Source organism: Rhinatrema bivittatum, chromosome 5 (assembly GCF_901001135.1).
Source record: "Rhinatrema bivittatum chromosome 5, aRhiBiv1.1, whole genome shotgun sequence".
Taxonomy (NCBI): domain Eukaryota; kingdom Metazoa; phylum Chordata; class Amphibia; order Gymnophiona; family Rhinatrematidae; genus Rhinatrema; species Rhinatrema bivittatum.
The window spans coordinates 23,151,103-23,176,937 of NC_042619.1; the positions used below are offsets into that span (position 1 = coordinate 23,151,103).

Genomic DNA, 25,835 nt, shown 5'->3' on the forward strand with positions numbered 1-25,835 from the left:
TCAGTTTCCAGAAACTTTGGTTGGCACACTGAGCATGCCACTATCCCTGCTTCCATGTGGGGTCTCTCTTCAGTCCTTTCATTTCTGCGGAGGTGGAGCTTGTGCTTTTTTGAGGAAAAGTAATCCTTTTCTTGCAAAAACCTTTTTTCTTTTTCACCTTTTTTCCTGCTCTGGGTCTCTCTCTGTCCCCTCGGTTCTTTGTAGTCGAGGAGCAGTTGTTTCTCCCTCCTTCATATCCGCTGGTCGCCATGCCTTGTGGCGGCCTCTGGCTTCCGCCAATGCCCCTAGTGCCCCCTGACTATGACCCTAACAGATCCACACGAAGTATGCATCCTCTGCCTGGGGATGTTGCACAATGTCCTCTGCTGCGAACTATGCGCTCAGATGACCCCGAAGGGCTGGCAGGCCAGACTGGATAAAATGGAGAAGGTCTTCAGCTTGAGTAAGTTCGACCCTTTGCTGGCGTTGGCGCCCTTGACGCCTTGGGACCGAGAGGAACAGATTACCATCAATCCCCCAGTTACCACCCTTCCCTTGAAGCTTTTGGAGCAGGGGGGCTCCGGAGATCGGCCGGTCTTGGTGTCCTCTAAGTCCTGGACATCAGAGTCATCCTCATGGTCATTGACACCGGGGAAAGACTAGGCTGAGCACCACGGGAGATCTCGCAAACATTGGCACCAGTCTGTTTGAGCATGGGTCCGGGCCGGTGAGGACCATGGCGCTTGTCGCCCTGCTGCTCAAGCAGCCTGGACAGGAGGAGACCCCATCCTCCCTTGAGGTCTGGGGCCATCCACACTGATTCTGGTGCTGGACATTGACCCTCCTTGGGGAGGACTCGAGCAGGTCCACCTCTCCCCTCTCAGCCTCTGCTGTCGTCCGAGGTTTTCCAGGAGGAGTTGAAACGTTGGGTGTGCCTGGCTGTGGAATGCGCTTTGCGGGAGTTGGTGGCCCCGCCACCGATACCAGTGCATTCCCCGATTCTGGTGCCTTCGCCGATGCCCTCGAGGTCAGCTCTTGCACCAATACCTCCGCCGATGCCGACTGCGGTGACTGGGCTGGAACAGTTGTTGGACCGCCTCCATGTCCTTCTCTGTGTCTTCCCAACCCAGATGATGCTGGTGCCTTGCGATCCCTCAGTGCTTCATAGGGCCCCAAAGCGCAAAGCATCTGAATTGGTGCTCATTGGGGAATCTTGGGGAGAAGAAGGACCATCGTACCATCTGCATTTAGAGGTCGCTTGGCACCCCCAGGGCCAGGGCACAACCCCTCTGGGTCTCTTGGTTCCCCCGAGCCTTCCGGTGCCTACTCCTAAGGCCATACCTGGGGCTCCGTGCCCCCCCCCCCTTTTGGGTGGTCTCAAGGAGCCCGAAGGACCATATGACCCTTGCGGCCAGGATACCACTGATGCCTCATTGGTGGATTCTAATGACCTTCCTTCAGATCCTTCCCCTTCGGAGGAGTGGCAACATTCCTCTCCGGAAGATTTAACCTTCGCTGGGTTTGTCCATGTGATGGCCGAAGCTTTCCCCTTCCAGCTTATGACGGAAGAGGATGCCCACCATAAAATGCTTGAGATCTTCCAATTCGTTTATGCCCTGAAGGAGGTTGTAGCGGTGTAGCGGTGCCGGTGCATGAAATCTTCCGGGATCTGCTTCTCTGGCTATGGGAACACCACCTCTCTGTTGCCCCGGTTAACCAGAAGGCCGATGGGGTGTACCTAGTACAGCAGACTGTAGACTTTGAAAAGCAACAGCCTTCACACTAGTCTGTGGTGGTTGAGTCGGCGCTCAAGAAGGTGAAGTGGTCTAAAACCCGTGCGTGAGCTCCCCCGGGTAAGACAACTGGGCATGGGACGCCATGGGATGGCAGGTGTTTCAAGGATCCTTGCTCATAGCTTGGATCGCCTCCTATCTATTGTACATGACCCAGTACACATGTGACCTCTGGAAACGAGTCCAGGAGGTGGCAGCAGCCCCAGGAGACCCTCATGCCCTCGTCCAACAGGGCATCGAATTTGGTAAGCACGAAGCGGGTGCTGCCTATGATGTCTTTGAAATGGCAGGGCGTGTAGCCGCAGCAGGTGTATCTGCCCATTGTTTGGCCTGGCTTCAGGCCTGGGACCTCCGCTCTGAGGTCCAGGACTGGCTAGCAGACTTGCCTTGCACCGGGGATAACCTTTTTGGTGACAAGGTCAAGGAGGCCATGGCTCAATTAAAGGATCATCATGAGATCCACCAGGGCCTCCAGGTCTGCATCCGGGTGTCTCCACCGCTCCGGACCTCCCTATCTTGGTGGATGTCTCCTTTTAACGTAGAGTGTGGTATTCTCTTTCAGGCATCCTTGCCTTAAGTTATGCTGACCATGGAAGCATCCCAGCTGGGGTGGGGAGCTTACGTCGATGGCATCTGAACCCATGGTCTCTGGACTATGCAGGAGTTGCAGTGCCTGATCAACCTCTTGGAATTGAGGGCGTTCCGGTACACCCTATGGGCCTTCCGGGATCGCTTGGCCACCAAGGTCATTCTTATTTGGATGGACAACCAATTGGCCATGTGGTATATCAACAAGCAGGGAGGTACCAGGTCCTTCCTCCTGTGTCGGGAGGCAGTGCAAATCTGGAGCTGGGCACTGGCACAGTGGGTGCTTCTCTGAGCAGTGTACTTGGCAGGCACACAGAACATCCTGGTGAACCGCCTGAGCTGCCCCTTCCAGCCTCACGAGTGGTCTGTAAACAGAGGAGGTAGCGGATCAACTCTTCTATCTCTGGGGGACCCTGGATGTGGATCTGTTCGCCTCCCCCAACAATGCGAAGGTGTCCCAGTACTGCTCTCTGACCAGATCAGACGACGTACCACCCATGGACGCATTCGTGATCCATTGGGGGAAGGGGCCTCCTGTATGCTATCCACCTCTTCCATTGGTGTTGAATCTCCTGAAACTTCGCCAAGACAGAGGATCCATTATCCTCATCGCCCTGCACTGGCCACGACAGGTATGGTTCCCACTTCTGTGGCAACAGGCCAGGCGGAACCCACTCCCTCTGGGGATGGCTCTGGACCTCCTTTCCCAGGACCAGGGCAGACTGTGCCATCCCAATCTCCGTGCCCTGTCCCTCACGGCATAGATGTTGAAAGGATCCTGTAACCCCTGGATCTATCGGAGGACATGACCAGGGACCTGGTGGCTTTCAGGAAGCCATCCACTCGGAAGTCCTATGTGCTGAAGTGGAAGAGGTTCACCATATGGTGCGAGCAGAAGGGTCTCGATCCCTTCTCTTGCCCTCTCCGACACCTCCTCAACTACCTTCTACACTAACTCTGGGTGCACTTCAGTGCCATAGGTGCGTACCACCAAGAAGTAGATGGTTTGCCCATCTCGATGCAACCTATTGTGGGGCGGTTCATGCGAGGGCTTCTTCAGTTGAGGCCTCCTGCAGTCTCATGGGACCTGAACGTGGTGCTAGCCCAGCTGATGAAACTACTATTTGAGCCGTTACGTTCGTGCACTCTCAAGCATTTGACGTGGAAGGTAGTCTTTCTAATAGCAATCACATCAGCGCGCAGGGTTAGTGAGTTGCATATCCTAGTGACTTATCCACCCTATACTAGGTCTTATCATGACAGGATGGTTCTGCGCATGCACCCCTCATTTTTGCCAAAGGTGGTTACAGATTTCCATCTTAACCAATCTGTTGTGCTGCCTACGTTCTTGCCCCGGCCTCATGCCAGCCCGGGGGAGAAGGTGTTACAAATGCTGGATTGCAAGAGGGCCCTGGCCTTCTGTCTCGACTGTACGGCGGGCCACAGGCTGTCCACCCAGCTTTTTATATTGTTTGACGCCAGTCAACTGGGTAGGGCTGTTACCAAGCAGACTTTCTACCCGGATAACAGACTATTTCTTTCTGCTATGACCAGGCGGGCCTGCACCCAGAGTGTCCTGCTACGGCACATTCCGTTAGGGCCATGGCGACCTCTGTAGCTTACCTCTGTGCAGTCCTGATAGGAGAGATTTGCACAGCTGCAGTGTGGCATCCCCTTCACACTTTTGCTGCACATTGTTTGGACAGGGATGGCCGACGAGATAGCAGATTCGGCTAGTCTGTCCTGTGCAATCTTTTTCAGCTGTGAACCCAACTCTTCCACCGGAGGCCTCTGGTTTTTTGTTCAGGCTGTCCCTGAGGTCACCACCAGCACCTTTGTTGTGCCTGTTGGCACCTGTTAGGTGTCTGTCTGGTTCCATTGAGTCGGATCCTGCCTGTAGCTAGGGATTCACCCATGTGTGAGGACTTCCATCCTGCTTGTCCTAAAAGAAAGCGCAATTGCTTACCTGTAGCAGGTGTTCTCCTAGGACAGCAGGATGTTAGTCCTCATGAATCCCTCCCGCCACCCCACAGAGTTTTGTTGTTCTGGTTGTTTTGATTTTATTGTATCTACTTACATGATTGAAGAGAGACCCCACGTGGACGCAGGGATAGTGGCATGCTGGGTATGCTCAGTGTGATAGCCAAAGTTTCTGGAAACTTTGACAGAAGTTTTCCATGCCAGGCTCCATCTGATGATGTCACCCCCATGTGTGAGGGCTAACATCCTGCTGTCCTTGGAGAACACCTGTTACAGGTAAGCAACTGCGCATTCCCTCTTTCAGCTGCCACCAAGTCCCATACATGCTTGAATTTGGTCGTCTTTTTGCTTCAACTACCTCTGCTGGATATCTGTTTTAGGTGTCCACCATCCCCCTCATTGGGCAAAGTACTGCCCAATAATAAAGTTAGAAAGACCCATACTCCCCTGACTTTAAGCAATCACAAAGTCAAAAGATTTGTACAATGTCTGTTATTCCAAATAAAACTAGAAAAAACACTATTCAGTTCTTTAAACATGTTTGAAGAGACCAACATTGGTAAATGTTGAAACAGGTAAATGAACCTAGGGAGTACAATCATTTTTAATACATCCTATCAGATCATGATAAATACAGATTTCTCCATTCGCTCCAATTTTTTAAATTTGTGGTATAATACATAGTAATGAATGGCAGAAATAGCCCAAATGATCCATCCAGTCTGCCCAGCAAGTTTCATATGGTAGTAACTGCCGCTCCGTGCTGGTTAACCCCAAGCCTTATGTTAATTGTAGTAATATTTGCAATTAGACAATGAGGCTTGAATGTGCTTTTCTTTTGGTTTTGACCATAGAAGCAGTCCTATGCTTTTTTCTATGATGTCTGCATATCGGTATCCCGGACTGTAAAAGTCAGGTCCTACAAATGGCCGTCGTCTGAGTCCAATTCCTCTTTCCCCTTGTTGAAGCGGAGAGCGATGGCTATTTATTTATTTATGCTTTTTTTTATACTGACATTCATGAAGAATATCATATCAGTTTACAAGGAACAGTGTGATATAACATTAACCTTAATATAAACAAAGTTGCAAAAAGTTACAATAAAACAAGGGAAATGGGCTAAGGAGGGAGGAGAAGCTAGAAGTTGAAAGAGTAACTCAGTAATAGTGCAATAACAATGTCTGAAAAGGTGTGTATTGAGTTGGAGGCCTCAATAAGTGTGACATATTTGAGACATGTGACGTGACATATTTTTTGAGACATGTGACGTGACATATTTTTTGAGACATGTGACCGTGACATTTTTTGAGACATGTGACCGTGACATAGCTGTTGCTGGTCTGGTTATGGGAAGGCTTGTAGAAACAGCCAGGTCTTAAGCTTTTTTCTGAAAGTCAGCAAACAAGGTTCTTGTCTGAGATCCGGGGGGATGGAATTCCATATGGTTGGCCCCGCTGTCGAGAAGGCCCGTTCTCTAGTGGTTGTTAGATGAGTTGATTTGGTGGAGGAGGCATGTAGGGATTTATTTATTTATTTATTTTAAGTTTTTCTATACCGGCATTTGCGATAAATATCACATCATGTCGGTTTACAATTAACAAGTGGATAGGGAACAAGAGGCAAAAAATAACATTGCCTCTTGTGTATCAGGGAAGTGTACAAAGGGATCCTTTGTACACTTCCCTGATAGGTCTAGATGATGTATGGAGTCTGAGTGGGAGTTGTAGGTCGATGGGGACCTGGTGGTGAATAGTTTTATGAATGATAATAAGGGATTTGTGCATGATTCTAAAGCCTATAGGCAGCCAGTGCAAATCTCTGAGAATGGGTGTGATATGCTCTCTTCTGTTAGTGTTTGTAAGGATCCTAGCAGCCGCGTTTTGGATCATTTGAAGGGGTTTGGTGGATGAGGCGGGGAGACCAAGCAGAATGGAGTTGCAGTAGTCAATCTTAGAGAACAGAATGGCTTGGAGAACCGATCGGAAATCTTGAAAATACAGGAGCGGTTTGTCGTTTGAGTACCTGTAATTTGTAGAAGCAGTCCTTGGTGGTTTGGTGGATGAATTTCTTAAGGTTCAGATGGTTGTCGATTATTACTCCAAGGTCTCTTGCTTGTGTGATTAGAGTGTTGGGTTGTGTTGGTTGAGGTGTGTTGCTGTGTTCAGGTGATATGAGGAGAAGTTCCGTCTTGGCGTGGAGACTTTGTTATAGACTTTGACTTTATAGCCTCTATTGGTGAGAAAGGAGTCGAACCATCTGAGGGCCGTTCCTGTTATCACTATGTCGGATAGTCGGTTGAGGAGGATGGAGTGGTTCACCGTATCGAAGGCCACCGAGATGTCGAAGAGCACTAGCAGGAAGGAGTGCCCTTTCTCTAGACCCATAATGATGTGGTCTGTGAGAGAGATGAGTAGGGTTTCAGTGCTTAGCGATTTTTGGAATCCATATTGAGTGTTGTGGAGTATATTATGGTCTTCGAGATAGTTTGAGAGTTGAGCATTGACTACTTTTTCCATTACCTTAGCGACAAAGGGCAGGTTGGAGATAGGGCGGAAGTTGTTGGGGTCTTTTGTGTCTAAGTTCGGTTTCTTAAGAAGTTTGAGGGTGGGGAGTTTTAGCGCATCTGGGAAGATTCCTTGTGACAGAGAGCAGTTAATGATCTCGGCCAGATATTTGGAGAGAGTATCCGGTACTAATAAGAGTAGTTTAGTCCGGGATTTGGTCGGAAGGATGGGTAGAGGGTTTCATTCTTTTTAGAATGTTTTCAATTTCCATGGCAGATGTGGGTTCAAATGATTCAAGTGATGCTCCCTTATAGTTATAGTTGCACCAGAAGCATCAGTTAATGGTAGTAATCCCCCTTGTCTTCTGATTAAGGGTAGCAACTGCCACTCCATGCAGGTTTCCCCCATGCACCCTTTTCTTCATTTCCAAATGCTGCCTTTAGGGATTCACAGTGTTTCCCATGCCCTCTTGAATTTGTTTACTGTTTGCATCCTCACCACCTCCTCTGGAAGGACATCCACAAGGATGCTTGGAATATAGCTTTTATTAAATAAATCTTTGATTTTTTAAATTATCACAATACCGAAATATTTAAAACTGTCGAGTTATTTTAAATTGAGAGTCAAAATGCAGGTCTAATAGGCATGACTTAGATTTGCTAAAATTGGTCTTAGAGCCTGAGACTTGGCTACTCATTTAAGATTTCTAAAAGCTTAGGTGCTGACTTCTTAGAACAAGTTAAACAGGAGCACATCTACATACATAGATATTTTATGCACCACTTCACCAAGCAGAAAACTTTTTATACATCGAGTCCCTGATTCTTTTTGCTAGTGGCTCAGTCAGATCAAATAGATATGGTGACATGGGGCATCCCTGTCTCAGCCCTTGCTGAATAGGAAAAGATTGAGAAGGAAAACCATTAAACAATACTCTGACCCTGGGCCCAGAATATAATGCCTGGATCTAATCCTTAAAACCAATTGGAAAGTGATATTTAAACAATACAGCCTTTGTATATGACTAGTCAAAAGCCTTTTCTGAGTTTTGATACAAGGCCTGGAACCTTTTTATACTTTTCTCATTTCATGATATGCAACAAACATTTAGCATTTGTGGAGGATGCCATTCTTTTTATAAACGGTCTCATTTGGAAGGACTAGTCTGCATACCCAACTCCAATTTTAGCTGCAGAAATTTAGCAAAAATGTTTCACTTGGCATTAATTAGTGATACTGGTTGATAAGATCCACAGTCTTTCTCTTCTCCACCTTTTTTATGAAGGACTATAGTACCTGTATCTAACAGAGCCTATAGTTATCTAGAGTGCCCAGGAAATTGTGTAGCTCCAACAAACGATCCCTTGTTCTTGAGCTTTTTGTGCTAGATGTTTGAATGTTTATCTCGTTTCCCTTCCTTTCCTTTCCTCTAGAGTGCATCTTCGGCTCCTTAAGTCTCCCCATGTATGGCTTACAGTGCAGGCCATCTACCATTTTTAGTGTCCCTCCTTTGACTTCCTTTTGTAGATGTAGTCTTCAGGATTGTGCACACTGCTGGACGTGGGGCACCTCTAGAGACCTATATAGAAGTAATCTTACTTTCCTCCTTCCAGTAGTCATTCCTTTCTTTGTTCCCAACTACTTTATCACACGGTCATCAAAGATGTCTGCCAGATCTTTCTTTTTTTGTGACTGCTAGATCTTCACTACTAGCCACAATTTGCAGGGGGTTGGCAGCACTGTGGGATCCTTGTAATAAGCTTGGGGAGCTCAGGTTGAAAAACCCCTGGGTTGTACTTGAGCGACATCTTGAAATCTTCGGCTCGGTGTGCAGCGACAGTCAACAAGGCAACTAGAATGTTAGCAATTATTTGGCAAGGAATAGAGATCAAAACTATGAATATCAAAATGCCTTTATATATATATATCCACGATGTGACCACACCTTAAGTACTGTGTGCAGTTTGTGTCAGCCCAAACTTTAAAAAAACCCCAAAACAAAAACAAAAAAAAACTGGACATAGAAGAGGTACAGAGAAAGGTGACAGAAATGATAAAGAAGTTGGAAAAGCTCCCTTATGGAAAAAAGATAAAGATTTGGGCTCTTTAGGTTGGAGAAGAGGTGACTCAGGAGATTGAGGTATATAAAATCATGCATGGGGTGAAATGGGTAAATAGGGAATGGTGGTTTACACTTTCAAAGACTAAGAGACACTTCATGAAATTACTAACTGGAAGATTTAAAAGAAATCAAAGGGAGTATTTTTTCACTAGGCATGCAGTCAGGCTATAGAAACTGTTGCTGGAGGATATGCTTAAGGCAACAGACTTAGTAGGGTTTGACAGAATATTGGACAAGTTCCCAAAGAGTTATTAGCCAGGTAGTTTTGGGAAAGCCAGTGCTTATCCCTGGGCATGAGATACATGAAATATATCAACTATTGGGATTCTGCTGGGTACTTGTGATTCCGACTGGCCTCTGTCGGAGTCTCAGCATGGCACTTCTTATGTTCTTATATGTAAATTCTCTGGGTTCTCTACAGCTAAATAGTATGTCAAAGTCAGGATACTGTTCAGCTGTAGGTGCCCAGCCCAAGAGCTTACGCTGTAAATTAAATTCCTGGGTTGGAGGTGGAGTAAACTCACATTTCTAGAGACCAGAGTTATTCTGTTGGCTTGCCCAGTGTGGTAGAAGCAGCCAGATACTACCATATGAGCATAGCAATAGAACAAAACCTCCAAAAATGAGTTTTACTCTGGAGTTAAATTTCCAGAATTAAGAAAATGTTTAAGCTGCCTTCCCTTTACTGCACTTCCCCTGTATTGCTGGGGAATAGTTAATGCTTTCTTTTGCATGTTACATGGTATTTGCATGTACCTGTGCTAATTTTAGCACTGTTCTTTAATCTTCTTTTAGCGCACGTTTTGTCAGACGTAAAAACCCCATTAAATACCAGAGTTAACTTGCCACGGAAAAATGCACACTTAAACGAATGAAAATCTGTGCTACCGTTAGTGTGCCTTATTACATCAGTCCTTTTGTTTAAGCTTCCAGTTTTACGGAAAATTGTCATTGTGTTGGTCCCTAAAGAGAGTGGGGCTAGCGTGTTATGTCTCAAGATATTCTTACCTGTGTAATACATTTTCAAGGCCATGTTCAATAGTATACAAATGATTTCTTATCAGGCAGCTCTCAGTTTGTACATACGTTTTATCAAGGAGCTCTACTCTGCTCAGTAGGGTACATTTTTAAATTATCTTTTATTTGCTTGCTACTTTGTTTTTGCTCTGGATGACTGACATAAACATTGGTTTATATTTTAATAATTGACTTATTACAGTATACAAAACCAGTTTTCAAAAACTTATCTGATCCAGTGCTTGTTGTTTGTATTGTAATTATAGGTTCTTGTAGTTACATTTTTATCACTTTATTTTGTAGGACGTTTAGCCAGAAGAAGGCAGTGATTGAAAGAGACTATGCACAGGTAAGCTATACGATAAATTTTCATGAAATAGTCATTTATAATGGAGCTAAAGGAGTGAGATTAACCTATGATACTTTTGTGACCTTGAAACAATTTCATTTTTTATGCTTAGGCATAGAGTGCATGAGTATCTGTGCACAGTTCTGGAGTTCACACTCACATGTTACGCATGACTCTAGCTTAATTTCCATATGGCTTGGGGAAATGGAAAGGTGGATGTAGCTAGCAGGATGAACAGGGTCTAATTTGTGGGATCTGAAGATATGAATGTGATTTCCAAGCATGTGGATTGAATATTCAGATTATTCTTGGAAATGCTAGCACTTATACTGGGAGAGAGAGCTAATATGTTGGGATGAGACACTTCTCTGAAAGGGTTGACAGACTTGAAAACCATGGCGTTTATTCCAGCAAGGATGAGTACTTGCATTCACATCTAGCCTGGGCAAAATTAACCAAGGACAGCAAAATCAAGTGTTTAAACGTTTTTTTAATATAAATTTTGTTTTTAATAGTCTGAGGCAAAAAAAGTTATAAAAACCTAAGATTGGCAAATGAGAGTATTTGTTTTTATAATTGTTTCCAGACTGAATGTTTAGTAAAGTTTGCTCTTTTTTCCCTTTTCCTTTTACAACTGGATAAAAAGGGACAATAGCAACAAATTGTTTTTGTGATGGCTTTGTATCGAGTATAGATCTTGGTGACTCATATGAATTGCAGTATTTCTGTCTTAAGTAAGAATTAAACAAAACACAAATTAAGTCAAAACATTACATTTATAGATTCCGTTCCAGTTTGGGTTCAGCTGTGATTGAAGTTTCTGGTTTGGTTGCAGTTTGTGTCAAGAAAGGTTCAGTAACAAGTTTGTTTGCAAAGTTGGGCAGAATCTAAATCTATTGCAATGAGTTAGTCAAAAGTACAAGAAGAATATATGAAATTAAATAAATTCTAATAACTTAATAAATCTGAAATTCTGTTTTTATTCTGTTTAAATTGTACAGTTGAAGATGTAAATAGAATAAGCAATCAAATTAATTGTAAAGATTAAGCAAAGGAATTTGTAAATAGACAACTATCAATTTGTTTAATTGACTTAGTATTTATATAGTTCAACTGATTTACTAAAATGAGGGAAACTAAAAATAACATTATTCAGATCTTAATTTAAGTAGACATATGGTATATTTTCCACATGCTTGACTTGTATTATTTGTGCTCCATGTCAGAGCTTCCTGAAATTTCTGTAGTCATACTACAGCCAAGTTTATATTGTATCTTTATGTTGACAATATGAATTTTATTCTCTGGAATTTAGAGAATCCTATTTTGGCCTGCCAGTATGTCTATTCAACACTTGAGTTCATGACACTGACAAAGCAACTTGAAACAATTTGTACAGCTCACATTTACATGTTATAGACATCTTCAGTTGTGGTTCATCCAGTAAGTACAGAAATGAACCAGTCTGGGTACTAGACAGTGACTTTTGTTGCTTCGAGTTTTCTCTTGATGTGGTTCAGGTCATTGTCAAGCTTGTTTGTATGGTACGCCAATGAGAATTGCTTGACACTACATGCATGCCATTGCCATGAATTTCAGTTACATCATCTGCCGTGTTGACATGAGATGACTTAGCTTTCATTTTATTCCATGACACATAATAGCAATTAATACTAGCAATAAGAGAAGGCAACAAAAATCACTTCATTTTCAAAAAGATAATTTTTCCATGCATTCTGCTAATCTGCTAGCTGTTTTTGAATTTCTACCCTCATCAACCATATCCCATAGAAATCTTGTATAGTAAGCTGTTCAGATTGCAGATTCTAGTTGTCACTTTAGCAGTCCAGTCACTTTGATATCCAGTCACTGATGTGAAATGCCATGTCTTGACAAAACTCCTTAGTAGATTCAGCTTGCAACAATGATACTAACTTTTAGAGCTATCCATGATAGGTTTCTTGAATTTTAACATACCTAATCTGGTCATTCCAGTTATGGTCCTTGACCAGGAGCTATATACCAGAGTTCCGTCTGGAGCCCTATTATCATTGGTCCTTAATGTGGCCTCTAGATGTCACTTTTAAGCAATAACCCTGACTGCCTTCCCCCCGGTGGCTGTGCTTGCTGCTTCTGAAACATCCCCAGCCAACCTAGGAAATTGAAGACCTGACTTGTGATATAACTGGGACCTTCTGCATGGCAATGCACAATGCTTGTCACCAGGCCAGACACAACACTGTTTTAATGCATCATCTAACTGCCATTTTAATGACTGTCCCCTGCCCAGGGTTCTGTCTAGCACGTAAGAAATGTAATACTGAGTTAGACTAAAGGTCCATTAAACCTAGCATCCTGTCTCTGATAGTGGCCAATCCAGGTGACAAGTATCCAATAGAATCCCAAAAAATATCACTTCTTGGCCTTTTGGCTAAGATCAAGTGTAGAATCCTGAAGAATAGGGCCAATCCTTCTTGCTCTTAGGGATAAGCAAAGACTTTCCCAACTAGACATGGCTAATAGTCGTTTATGGACTTTCTCCAAGAACATGTTTAGACCTTTTTTTAACCCCAGCTACGCTAACCCTTTCACCACATCCTCTGTCAACAAATTCCACAGTTTATGGTTTAAAATGTTTGTAGTGGCAAAATTCACAAGTGTACAAGGTTTAATCGTACACACATCTCCAGATTTTCTTATGTCTCACAACCAACCAAAAGAACAATATAAACATAAAGAAAGAAAAGAGAGAATAAAATAAAAGAAACTAGAGAGTACCATATACTTGATAACCACTAATTACATAGTGTTCCCAGTTATACCCACATGTAAGCAGAAGCAGTAGTTCGAGGTTATAGTAACATCTGAAGATTGTCTAGCAGCTGGTCAATGAAAGGAGTTCATACCTGATTTAAAAAAAAAATGGCATAGTCCTTGGCAGATCTAGAAAAAGAGGTATAGTATTCCATGTAAACCATATCTCCATTTGATCCTTCCAATTAGAGAAAGATAGAGGCGTCTTTTTCAACCAATGAAATAAAATACGTTTCTTAACATTCTGAATGGATTCCCAAATTGACTCAAGGTATAGCCAACTCTTAATATTTTAGATTACATGATAGCTATTTAGCATTGAACTTTGATTTAGACACTTGATGATATTGCTTCGATTAGAATTAATCCTTGGTTTAATCAATCTACTAGAGAGAAAACTGTGTGCAGCCGAACGTCGCTGGTGAAAGATGCATTACGATTTTGATGCTTCAGTTTATTCCTCTCTGAATACTGATTATTAGGAAACAGTTGTAGCTGCGAAGGAGGACTTTTTTTTTTTTAACCACAAAGATTAATGTAAATGGCGGTCCAAGTGAATTTTCCATATTCATGGACGGATAGTCGCATAATGTATTTTTGTCTGCTAAATCTGAAACTTTTATTTCATTCATTGAGGAGAAAGTGCAGACTATTTTTGCTGAGTTTGCTCCCACTCCTATTGTGATTTCACCCACTGATTATGGTCCTTCAAACTGAATGGGATGAATTTTAAACTGTCTCTAAACTTGAATTATTACAAATTATTTCTTGTTTTAATAATTCATCATGGCCATTAAATTTGTTAGTCATGTTAAAAACCTTTTGCAATGATGTAATTGATATGCTGTTAACCATTGTCAGTTCCTCTTTATTGGAGGGGTATATTCCTCATATGTTAAAGGCTGCATCCATCAGAACAATTTTGGAAAAAAGTCTTTAGATTCTGACAGCCCTGCGAATTAATGTCCTGTCTCTTCACTTCCTTTTCTTTCAAAGGTTTTAGAAAATGTTCTGAAGTAATTGAATGATTCTTACTAGACATGATTTATTGGATAATCTCTCAGTATGGTTTCAGAGCTGGCCACAGCTGACAAATTTCGCAGGGGATGCAGGGTAGAATGTTCTCATTTTTCTAGGTATAGTCACAATCAGGTCTATCCAGTACCGAGGGGTAGAAAGAGCTGCGTTAGTGCCTACGGCACCTGCGGTTACCGCCCGCACAGTGCAGCTCACCTACCGCTCGATCCTGAACACTAATTATATGTAAATGTAAACCGCGTCCGTAATGCCTTAGTCCCGCACAACCCATTTTACTGGATAGAGCGCCTATACAGTATCCTGGGTGCGCGGGCCTAAGGCTTCACGCCACGCTGGTATCTGTCATTTCAAATGTCATTTGAAATGACAGATACCAGGAAGCGAAAAAACCAAAAGCAAGTAGTAAGTTGCTTCGCCGCTTCACTCTTCCCTCCTCCCGGAGCAAGGCTGCTTTTCGCGCCCTGCTCTGGGAGGAGGGAAGAGTGAAGCGGCGAAGCGACTTACTACTTGCTTTTGGTTTTTTTGCTTCACCGCTGTCAGTGTACCCCCTCCGCTCGGAGCAGGGCGCGAAAAGTAGCCTTGCTCCGAGAGGAGGGGGAGACACTGACAGCGGCGAAGCAACGGCGAAGACAGCGGCGAAGCAAAAAAAAACAACCCAAAAGCAATTTTGGTTTGTTTTTTTTTTCCAAAAGCGACTTACTTTTGGGATCTGTCAAGATCCCAAAAGTAAGTCGCTTTTGGACGCCTGCCAACTTACTTTTCTGAAGCCATCATCAGGAACACATGCGATCGTAGCTCCTCCCGACGAAGACAAAGATGGCCGCCTGCACGGGGGAAGCGAACAATTGGCCGCTCAAGACGTGACGTCACGTCTTCAGCGGCCAATTGCACGCTTTCCCCGTGCAGGCGGCCATCTTCGTCGGGAGGAGCTACGATCGCATGTGTTCCTGATGATGGCTTCAGAAAAGTAAGTTGGCAGGCGTCCAAAAGCGACTTACTTTTGGGATCTTGACAGATCCCAAAAGTAAGTCGCTTTTGGAAAAAAAAAGAATTGTCGCTTTTGAAGAAAAACAAAACAAAATTGCTTTTGGTTTTTTTTTGCTTCGCCGCTGTCTTCGCCGTTGCTTCGCCGCTGTCAGTGTCTCCCCCTCCTCCTGGAGCAAGGCTGCTTTTCGCGCCCTGCTCCGAGAGGAGGGGGTACACTGACAGCGGCGAAGCAAAAAAAAAAACGAAAAGTCGCTTTGCCGTTGCAGTCTCCGTGGCAGCCCCAGTCCGGACATCGGAGGGGGGCTGCAACGTTTTTTTTCGCTTTTTTTTTTACTTCGGGAGCAGGGGAGAGGACTGGGGCTGCCACGGAGACCGGCACCCATGATCGCGGCCGGGGCAGGTGAGCGGGGGCTGGGGGAAAGCTTGCCATCTACCCTTACCCCTGCCTCTACCGCAGGGGTCAGGGTAGGCGGTAAGTTTGCAGGTTAAACGCGCGACAAAACGGCAGGGAAAACTAGCGATAGTCGGGGCGCGGGTTACGGGATGCTAGGGAATAGCTAATTCGCTCCTTTGCATGCACTAGCGAGCTAATTCGCTCGTTTGCATGCAATATACATGCCGCGGGCGGAAGGGGTTGCCCGGGGAATTTAGGACGCGGTAGGAGTAGGTTAAAGGGGATTCGGGATCGCAGGAAGGGCTAACGCGGCCGGAACGTGAGTAAAAAGCGGCTTAGGAGCAGGGTAAACGCGGCCGCACTTTACAGGATAGGCCTGTATGTTTGATACACTAAATCACGAGATTTTATTGGCCAGGTTAGTTGGTTTTGGTATTTGTTGGAAAGTGCTTGATTGGTTTGATTCTTTCTTAATAAAGAGTGCAGGTTGAAATTTTTTTTTCTCATGTTCACTTTTATCTGTAGAAGTTGGTTCAGCCCTATCAGCCACACTTTTAGTGTTTACATGGGGCCAATCTGTTGTGTTAGCTGATTTAGGCTTAGATTTTAAGATTTATGCCGACGATACTCGGTTTTCATTTTCTGTGATTGATTCTATTGATCCCTCTTTAGAAAAAATTTAAAAAGTTGTTCATAGTATTCAATAATGGCTACATATAACCATATGTGTCTGAACCTTTCAAAAACTATATATTTTTTTTAGCTTGACATCCTCAACAAGAATTACCTGCTTTTTTGATCTTGATGGTTGTTTCAATTTCTTCCCAAGTATGTAATCTGGGTGTAATTTTCAATACTACACTCTTTTGACATGGAGTTTGAGAGAGTCATAAATAATCCATTTTATAAATTATTTTTATTTTATTTATTTAAGGATTTATATACCGGAGGTTCCTGTATAATATACATATCACCCCGGTTTACAATGAACAGTAACTATCGCTTCAAGTTAGCGGTTTACAATGAACATAGTTAATCCAAGAAACAGAATAAAATATATATATATAACAATGCTAACAATTAATAAATAACAATTAATAAATGAAAATAAATGCAATAACAATTAATAAATAATTAATAAATAAACAACAATAAATATCAATGAAAAATGGCAATAAAAAATGACAATAAATAAAATACAATAGCGGTTGGTAAAATAACATGAGGGTTAATGAGAAAATAACATGGTTAAATAACAAGGTTAAATAACAAGGTTATGTGAAATATGCTGGGGTGATCGGAAAATATGTGACTGATTTTCTTCCTGCTCTTGGTTCTATGGGAATGCTTTTTTGAATAACCAAGTCTTAAGTTTCTTTTTGAATGTAGCGTGGCATGGTTCAAGGCGAAGGTCAGGAGGAAGCGAGTTCCAGAGTGAAGGGCCCGCTGTGGATAGAGCGCGTTTCCTCAGCGAGGATTTAGCCGGTTGGGTGGTTAGTCTGTTTTGATAAGCGCTTCTGGTGGGTTTTGTAGATGTGTGTAGTTGAATTTGGAATGTTAACTTGAGCGGTGCGATGTTGTGCAAAGCTTTATGTATCATCATTAAGGATTTGAATTGGATCCTGAATTTAATCGGGAGCCAGTGGAGATGAAGAAGGATTGGGGTAATATGATCTCTTTTTTTGGCATTTGAGAGGATTCTTGCTGAGGCATTAAGGACCATCTGAAGTGGTTTTGTGGTGCATGCTGGTAGGCCTAGAAGGAGGGAGTTGCAGTAGTCCAGTTTTGGGAGTATGATGGCCTGTAGTACCATGCGGAAGTCTCTGTATAAGAGGAGTGGTTTTAGTTTCTTTAAGGTTTGTAGTTTAAAGAAACATTCTTTTGTAGTGTTATTAACGAATTTGTTGAGGCTGAATCCACTGTCTAGGATGACTCCCAGGTCTTTTATTTGTTGCGAAAAGGTATCTTGGCTTTGGCTAGCATTAAGAGGTGTGGGTGGGACATAGTTTTCCGGTGCTATAATGAGAATTTCAGTTTTGTTTGTGTTTAGGACTAGGTTGAGGCTGGAGAGAAGATTGTTGATAGTTGACAGACAATTATTCCAGTGTGACATAGCTTTGTGTAGTGAGTCTTCTATAGGGATGAGGATTTGTATGTCATCCGCATATAGAAAGTGAGTTAGCTTGAGGTTGGTGAGTAATTGACAGAGCGGGAGAAGATATATATTGAAGAGAGTCGGGGAGAGGGATGATCCTTGCGGTACTCCCCTTTTGGATTCGATGGCGTGAGACTCTTTGTTATTTATCTTGACCTTGTATGATCTGTTTTCCAAAAATGATTTGAACCAGTTGCTGCCTAACCCCCTACCTGTTACCATCAGATTTTCAATCTGCAGTTCAAGTTTTGGTAATAGAATAGTTTCAGTAATCAAAATTATTTATTAGGCCTTCCAAATTCCACTGTGAGGGCTCTTCAAATTGCCAAAAACACTGCAGCCCACATAATTGCTGGAATTTCGAGAATGGAGCATATTACTCCAATCTTGAAGTCTGTGGATTGACTGCCAGTCTTCTGGTAGGTGAGATTTAAATTTTTTGTTAATTTTCAAGATGGTACATTCTATAATTCCTGTTTCTTTTAAAGCACTGCTGAAAAGTCTATACCTCCTGCTGGTCTTTAAGATCCCAGGAAATAACTTACTGGAAATTCCATCTATCAGGTCACATTTATCTGAAACTCATGAATGCACTTTTGCTGTGGCTGGCCCTGTATTGTGGAACAGGTTGCCTGATGACATCCAGTCTGAAATGTGTTGAAAATCATTTAGGAAAAAAGGCAAAGACATTTTTATTCAAACAGGCTTTTGTTTGAAGAACAGTGGTTTTAGATTAGCAGGAATTTTTTTTTTTTTTTTTACCTAGCAGCCATTTTAGATTGTTTTAATTTAGTTTAATTTATTTCTTGATTGCAATCCATTACTCTTGTAAACCAAAGCGATGTACAATTTAAATGATTAAAACTAACATGTTGATACTAGCTAAATCAAAAAAACTGACACAGTACTGATACAATTGTAAAACATAAGTAAAAGCAAAATCAGGAAAACATTAAAATAAATATTATATAAAACAATTAAAAATACAAGTAAAAGCTGCCAAAGGAGAACTGGTTCTGCTCATAAAAAGGATAAAAAGCTACCTAAAAATATGACTCACCTTAAGAATGGAAAATCAAAAGTCAGAATGAAAGGCTTGTAAAAAATGAAGTTTTTTTTTTTTCAGTGCTCTTCTAAATTTCAAAAAGTCCTCAAGGCACAGTGATAATGGTAAGGAATTCCAAAAATTAGGCATAAGATAAGTGAAAGTAGTTTCTCTTGTATTCTCCAAACCTTATTTCTCTGGGAGACTGTAAGAGCAGAAGTTCTTGTTGAGAAGAACAGAGAGGCTAAACTGGAGATTTGTAAAGACAAGACAAACAAGATAAAGTGGAGTTTCCCCATTGTAAAGCCTTAAAAGCTAGACAGCCAATTTTAAACTGAATGTGTAAAGATACAGAAAGCCAATACAACTCTTTTAAGAGAGGGATAACATGATTTTTCCCATTGATAAGCAGGTTGAATTAGCCATGCTGTCTGGGATGTCCTCCAGGTGGCCCTGGGCGGAGCTTCTCTCAGATCACAGAGCTTTGTCTCTGTGCCTGCGCGGTTCTTCCCACGCAATACCAACTCAGTCATTTTTTTCTTCCGTGCTGCTAGCTGCACACGGAGCTGTTTCTCTTCATTCTCCTTGCTGAATTTAAAAAAACAAACCTCCCCCACTTAAGTGCTACCATGGCTCCAAAACCTCCCGGTTTCAAATATTGTCAATGCTGGGAAGGTTATGTCCATCACAGATTGAGATAACTACCGCTATCTGTCTGGGCCCGGAACATGACCAGTCGACCTGCAGAGGTTGCCGCCTAGGGTCCAGAAATGGGTCTTGAAGATAGTCAAACTGTGCAAATAGGCAGGTTCGTATGCCCCAGTGTTGGAACGATAGTTTTCACACTCATCCCTGGGGCCAAAAACGAAAAGAGCTGAGCAGGCCAGGAAGGCCTCCTCTCTGGGCCTGTCTGGAGGCAAAAAGAGGCAGCACCAGGTAGTACAAGCCACCACAGTGCTCGAGCTCCCCCATGCCCCCAAAAAACTTTAGGCTTCAGGGGATGTGCTGCAAAAATCCAGGCTGGGGACAGTGGCGCCAACGTCCTTCAGAGTCATAGCTTGCAGACCGCACGTGCCTAAGCAAGGCAAGCATGATGCATAATGCAAGGAGGGGGACAGGTGCATGCGTTGAGGAAGACCTCACACAATGCAGAGATGTGCCACGGAGTGGAGCATGACTCACAAGTGCTGCTCCCACTGACTCAGGTATTTTCTAAAACGAAGATGGTGCAAGAACCCACCATGAAGCGTCTATCGACGCACACAATGTATATCAGCAGAGCTTTGCGCCTTCATTAGAAAAGGATGGTGCATAAGCACAGGCCTCCCCAAAAGCAGGCTTCCCCCAAAATGAAAGATCCTCAGGTTGTGTTCTCGCCAGAGGAGCTCTTGGAGCTGGGATTTTCTGATGTGGAACCACTCTGACTACCGATCATCAGATTCTTCAGGACCATCCCAAAGTGTTTATTTGGACATGCCACCTATTTCCAAGAGGAAGGCGCACTCACCTCAGTTACACGAGCCACTAACAAAGACACAGGCTATCACACATGGACCACACTCCAACAGTGTGAGATAGAGGGCCAGATTCCTTGATCCTCCTAGCTGCGGTGCCTCCACCATCCAGGGGCGTCAAGCCCAAGGAGAACAAGAGGCAAGAAGGGGTCTCACCCACGGTCCAGGAAAAGGAATGTCGGGTCCCTATGAAGGGGGACTAGCTTCACAGGCAATGTCGCAAATCTCCACAATTCTAAGTAATTTCTTCATGTCCCTAGAAAGTGACAGTCACCTGCCCCCCCCAACTGATGATTCTTTAAGGGCTCACTATTCCCCGCACACGAGGATCACAGCCTACAGGACAAAGCGGCGGACCCCCAACTGCAATTTTCCCCCCAGTCAACTTCCCAGCCCAGTCAACTTCCCATCAATGTCACCAGGCTCCTCTTATGGAAAATCCGTCAGACCCACCAGAGGAACCATTCGAACCATCTTCACCTCCGGAAAACCTGTCCTACTCCAAGTTTATAGCAAAAGTGTGGATGTTTTTAAAAATTGGAAGGTACCAGAGCCCAGATCGGAGGTCTTGGGGATCCTGAAAATCTTTGAAGTCCCAGCTGAATCAATGGCCTTACCTTCCCACGCAGTACTTGATGTGATAATGGACAAGGCATGGGAATCTCCCTTTTTGGAATCAGCAATGTCCAGGAAAACTGATTTGAAGTTCAGTGTGAGGAAATTCCCGTACTATGGAACAGTTCAACTACCTCGCGCTTCGGTAGTCGTAGAATCAGCCATGAAAAAATCTAAAGTCTTGGCTACACTCAAATACCCCACCGGGTAAAGACAAATACCTGGATGACTTTGGAAGGAGAACTTTCTAGGCAGTGATGTTGAGTGCTAAAATCCAGCAACACCAATGCTGAGAATATATAAACTGTCAAGACAACTCCGATCTATGGACAAATGTTGTTAGAAATTCCATTAGTCAGAATTGTCAGTTTAGCATTAATACAGAAAAGGACCTTCTCTGTAGCAGGTCCGACATTGTGGAACACTCTTCCTGAACAAATCCGGTTGATATCAAATCATAAAGAGTTAAAAAAAAAAAAAAAAAATGTTAAAAACATACCTGTTTAATAACGCTTATAGAACATAATAATTGCAGATATCCTATTATGAACATATTCCCAGCGGCTAAATTTTTATGTATGCATTTTATTTTATAGTATTACTTCTGTTTCTAAATTGTTTGTATACTTGTAAACCGACTAGACGGACATATGAATGCCTTATTGTGCGGTATATAAAAACTTTTAAATAAATATGACTCAATATCTGTGTTTACAATCCCTGAAGCAGCACGTTACTCTAGGACCATCAGACAACACGCTACCTCAATCCTTTATGGATCTGGAAGAGGGCTTGCAACACCACCTTCGAACAATATACAAAGAGTTTGAGACATCAGCTCATACATCGGCGGGGTCCATAGCGGCCCGGAGAATGATTTGGCTATGTGCCAGTGCCATACGTGAGGATGTACATGAGAGATTGGCAGATGTCCCCTGTAAAGGGGACAAGCTGAGGGAAACCCTATACCAACTGAAGGAGCAGAATGTAGTGGTTTTGTCCCTAGCTTCCCCAGCAGAACAATAGTCTTCATCCAGGAGATATTACCCAACTTTCAAAAAGTCCTATTATCAAAGACACCCTTTCTGACCATACACACCCCTACCATCCATCAGAGTACCAGCAGCCCAGGCAGCAACCACAACGGGTGCAACCTTGAAATAGGGCAAGGGGCCAACGCCAACAGAGGCAACAGCAGGGCAGCAACCCAAAATCACAACGGGGATTTTGAGGAGGGCACGGCCGCAGCTACAGATACCTGTGGGGGGGGCAGGCTATCCAGATTCTAAAATTCTTGGGAGGTGATCACATCAGACCGTTGGGTATTAAACATCATTCACAAAGGATGCTGGCTGAACTTCAAAACTAATCCCTCTTCCTCAGCGTGAGTCTATATGCAGGCACAGCTGTTGCAAAAGGAAGTGGACTCTCTGCTTCAACAAGTGATTTAGGTGGTGCCTCCAAGTAAATGCAACAAGGGGTTCTACTCCAATACTTCCTTTTTCCCAAGAACACAGGAGGCCTTCACCCAATTCTAGATTTGAGGGCCATCAAGTTTATTCAGAGGGAAAGATTCAAGATGACATCTCTCAAGTCAATTCTTCCCTTCCTGCGACCCAACAATTGGATCTCAACTCCACATACCTATGCACTGTTCTTCATGGTGATACTTGTGCTTCCAAGTGAATATTTATTTATTTATCACTTTTATATACCGAGGTTCAGGTAACAAAGTTACTAATCACTTCGGTTTACATTCCAACAATAACTATGACAGAATATTGTCTTACAATGAACAAGGTAAATAAAACTTGGATACAAAGAACTTAGTAAACAATGTGTATTATAGAGGGGACTGGACTGGCGGGGCCTAAAGCCAACTGAAATGAAACTCACTAGGAAAAGGAGCTACTGCAGCAGGTTTATTTGGGCGAAAGGAAAAACTTGGAGATTTGCCATGGGCGAGGTCTACCTGTGGGATCTGTGCTTGGGAGAGTTGAGTTAAGAGAAGGCTTGGTTGAACAACCAGGTCTTGTTCGAGCCTGAGGTCTGATGGGAGTGAGTTCCATTGTTTAGGGCAGGCGGTGGAAAGAGCTCTCTTCCTTAATGTCGGTTTGATAGGGGGGTCCTGTAGAGTGCCTCTCTGTGCTAATCTTAAAGGTCGGGAGGTAGTGTGAGGCTGCAATGGGATCCTGAGGTCCAGTGGGGTGATGTTGTAGATGGCTTTATGGATGATTGATAAAACTTTGAAGAGGATTCTAAATTTGATGGGGAGCCAGTGAAGATTCTTTAAAATGGGTGTTATATGGTCCCTTTTGTTGGACTTTGTTAGAATCCTTGCTGTGGCGTTTTGTAACATCTGTAACGGTTTCAGAGTGTTGGCAGGTAGACCAAGTAAAAGTGAGTTGCAGCACTACCATTACAAAGTTCATCCCTTTGGACTTTTGTCCACCCCCGCAGTGGCTGACTTGAGAAGGAAGGGAATCCAATTATTTCCCTACTTGGACAATTGGCTTCTGGTGGCATTGGAAGTGACCACATTCCAAACACATTTGCTAGTCACGATAGATTGTTTGGAAGGTCTGGGATTCATGATTAATAACAAGGAATCCACTCTTTATCATACACAAGCTCTTCATTTCATAGAGGCTACCATAAACACCAATGTGGGGAAGGCTTACCTTCTGAAAGAAAGAGCTCAAGCCTTGCACACTACAGCAATACAGTTGAACTGCGCCCATCCCTCATCAATTTTTAACCTTTCTGGGCCTTTCTGGTAGCTATATATGTAGTGCTGTACACTCATCTGCATATGTACTGCCTACAATGGGGTCTAAAAACTCAATGGACCCAGTTCACCCACTCATTGTCCAGAAGAGTGACACCTGAGTAATGAATCATATGGCCAAGACAATCTTGATACGCTTATCTAGTTCGACTATCCATTCTCGTTAGGAAACAGCGTGCATCTGCTAACTCAGGAGCGGGGAGTTCACTGCTATACCCCATGCACTCCTCACTTCATCTCATGGCTTGGAGATTGAAAAGACAGTATTCAACCACTTCCAATTATCAGCAGATATCCAGAACATCTTGGTGTCGGCTAGGAAGCCTTCCATAAGAAAAAAACTATCAGGGCAGATGGCAGCATTATAGGACCTGGAGTGGGTGAGAGGGTGGCTCGACCCTTTCTCCTGTTCACTGGAAATTCTACTAGATTATTTGTATGCACTTTACCAGGCAGGGTTGGCTACAGCATCAGTCAGGGTCCACATGAATGCTGTAGTGGCCTATCATCACCCATTCAGTGGCCTACCCGTTTCGAACCATCCTCTGGTGTCTAGATTCATGAAAGAGATCCTGAAATTGGAACACAAATTTGGTGCTGAAGCAGCTCATGTTCCCACATTTTGAACCCATGGATAGTTGCCATATTAAATATCTGAGGTGGAAAATGTTGTTTTTGGTTGCAGTAACCTCTGCAAGATGTTAGTGAGCTGCAGGCCCTGGTTCACTTATCTCCCTATTTACAGTTTCACCATGACAAGGTTACCTTGAGAACTCATCCCTCCTTCTTGCCTAAGATAGTCTTGGCATTTCATTTGAACCATACCATTACATTACCAACTTTTTTCCCAAAGCTACATGCCATTGACAGGGAAAGACTCCTTCATACCTTAGATTGTAAAAGGACTTGGCTTACTACAAGCGAAGAACGCATGCAGCAAATATGACCTCTCAACTGTTTGTATCCATCAACCCAGTTGCACCAAGTTTACCGGTAACAAAAAAGGACTTTGTCAAACTGGATATCCCAATGTATCCATTTTTGTTTCTCGATGCGCTTGGGAGAACTTTCCAACACAGTCAAAGCACATTAGGTCAGAGCTGTAGTGCCTTCAATTGCACATCTACACATGGTACCAGTGCTGGACATTTGTAAAGCAGATACGTGGTCATCTCTGCATATTTTCACATTCCACTACTGTCTTGACCAGCAAGCATCTTTGGATGCAGTGCTGGGTGCAGCTTATTAAACCACTCAGCAAGGAATTGAGGCTGTCCACAACCGTATGGGTTGAGTACACCAGATAAATTACACCTGCTGGGGATGGGTACCCTCCTACTCAGAATATATCAGTGTGCAAAATACAACCTAAGCTGGGGACTCCCAGACAGCATGGCTAATTCAGCCTGCTTATGGGGAGAAAAGCAAGTTTGCTTACCATAAGCAAAATTTTCTGTAGATTACAGGGTGAATTAGCCATGCTAACTGGCCTGCCTCCCCAGACAGCCTTTCTGAGATCAAGGTACTGGGAAAGCTATGTTACAGACTGGGAAGAGTCAGTATCGCATGGGAAGAACTGTGCAGCTGCACAGAGACAAAACTCTGATCTTTGAGAGAAGTTCCGCCCGGAGGACGACCCAGATAGCATGGCTAATTCACCCTGCTATTTTCAGTAAACACAGTTTATGGTAAGCAAACTTGCTTAATTTTGCTTTTTACCAAAAATGACTTTGGCTGTGATATTTTGAGCTATTTGAAGCATGTGAATCGGTTTTTGGCTGAAATATTGAAATAGTTAGAATAGTCTAGATAACTTAAGAGAATGAGAGAAGTTTTAAATCTGACATGTCTTAAAAAAAAAAAAATAATAAAATAAAATATTGTTCTTAGCCAGTGAATGAACCAGAGGAAAACATTTTTTTGTATAAGGTTGGAAATGTGTGCCGAGAAATTTAGTAAAGAATCTAATCGAGCACCTAAATTTATGACTTCATTCCTGATCAGAATAAAGTTTCTAATCTTTGTAGGCACAGGAAGTGTATCAGAAACCTGTTTTGTGGTGAACCAGATGAGTTCAGATTTGTGGGGGTTGACTTTGTTTAGACGGGGTAAGCCAATTAGTAATTTCTGTCAAGCTATGACAAACTTGGTTA

The 25,835-nt window shown here is 43.3% G+C and overlaps 1 protein-coding gene across 2 annotated transcripts in view; it reads left to right on the forward strand.

Annotated features, from left to right (window-relative positions):
* Positions 1 to 25,835, forward strand: part of FCHSD2 (FCH and double SH3 domains 2) — a 537,915-nt gene that overhangs the window by 61,104 nt on the left and 450,976 nt on the right. For both annotated transcript variants that reach the window (XM_029602137.1, XM_029602138.1), the window contains exon 3: positions 10,287 to 10,332. In XM_029602137.1, the coding sequence (XP_029457997.1) occupies positions 10,287 to 10,332 (46 nt within the window). The remainder of the gene's footprint in view (positions 1 to 10,286; positions 10,333 to 25,835) is intronic.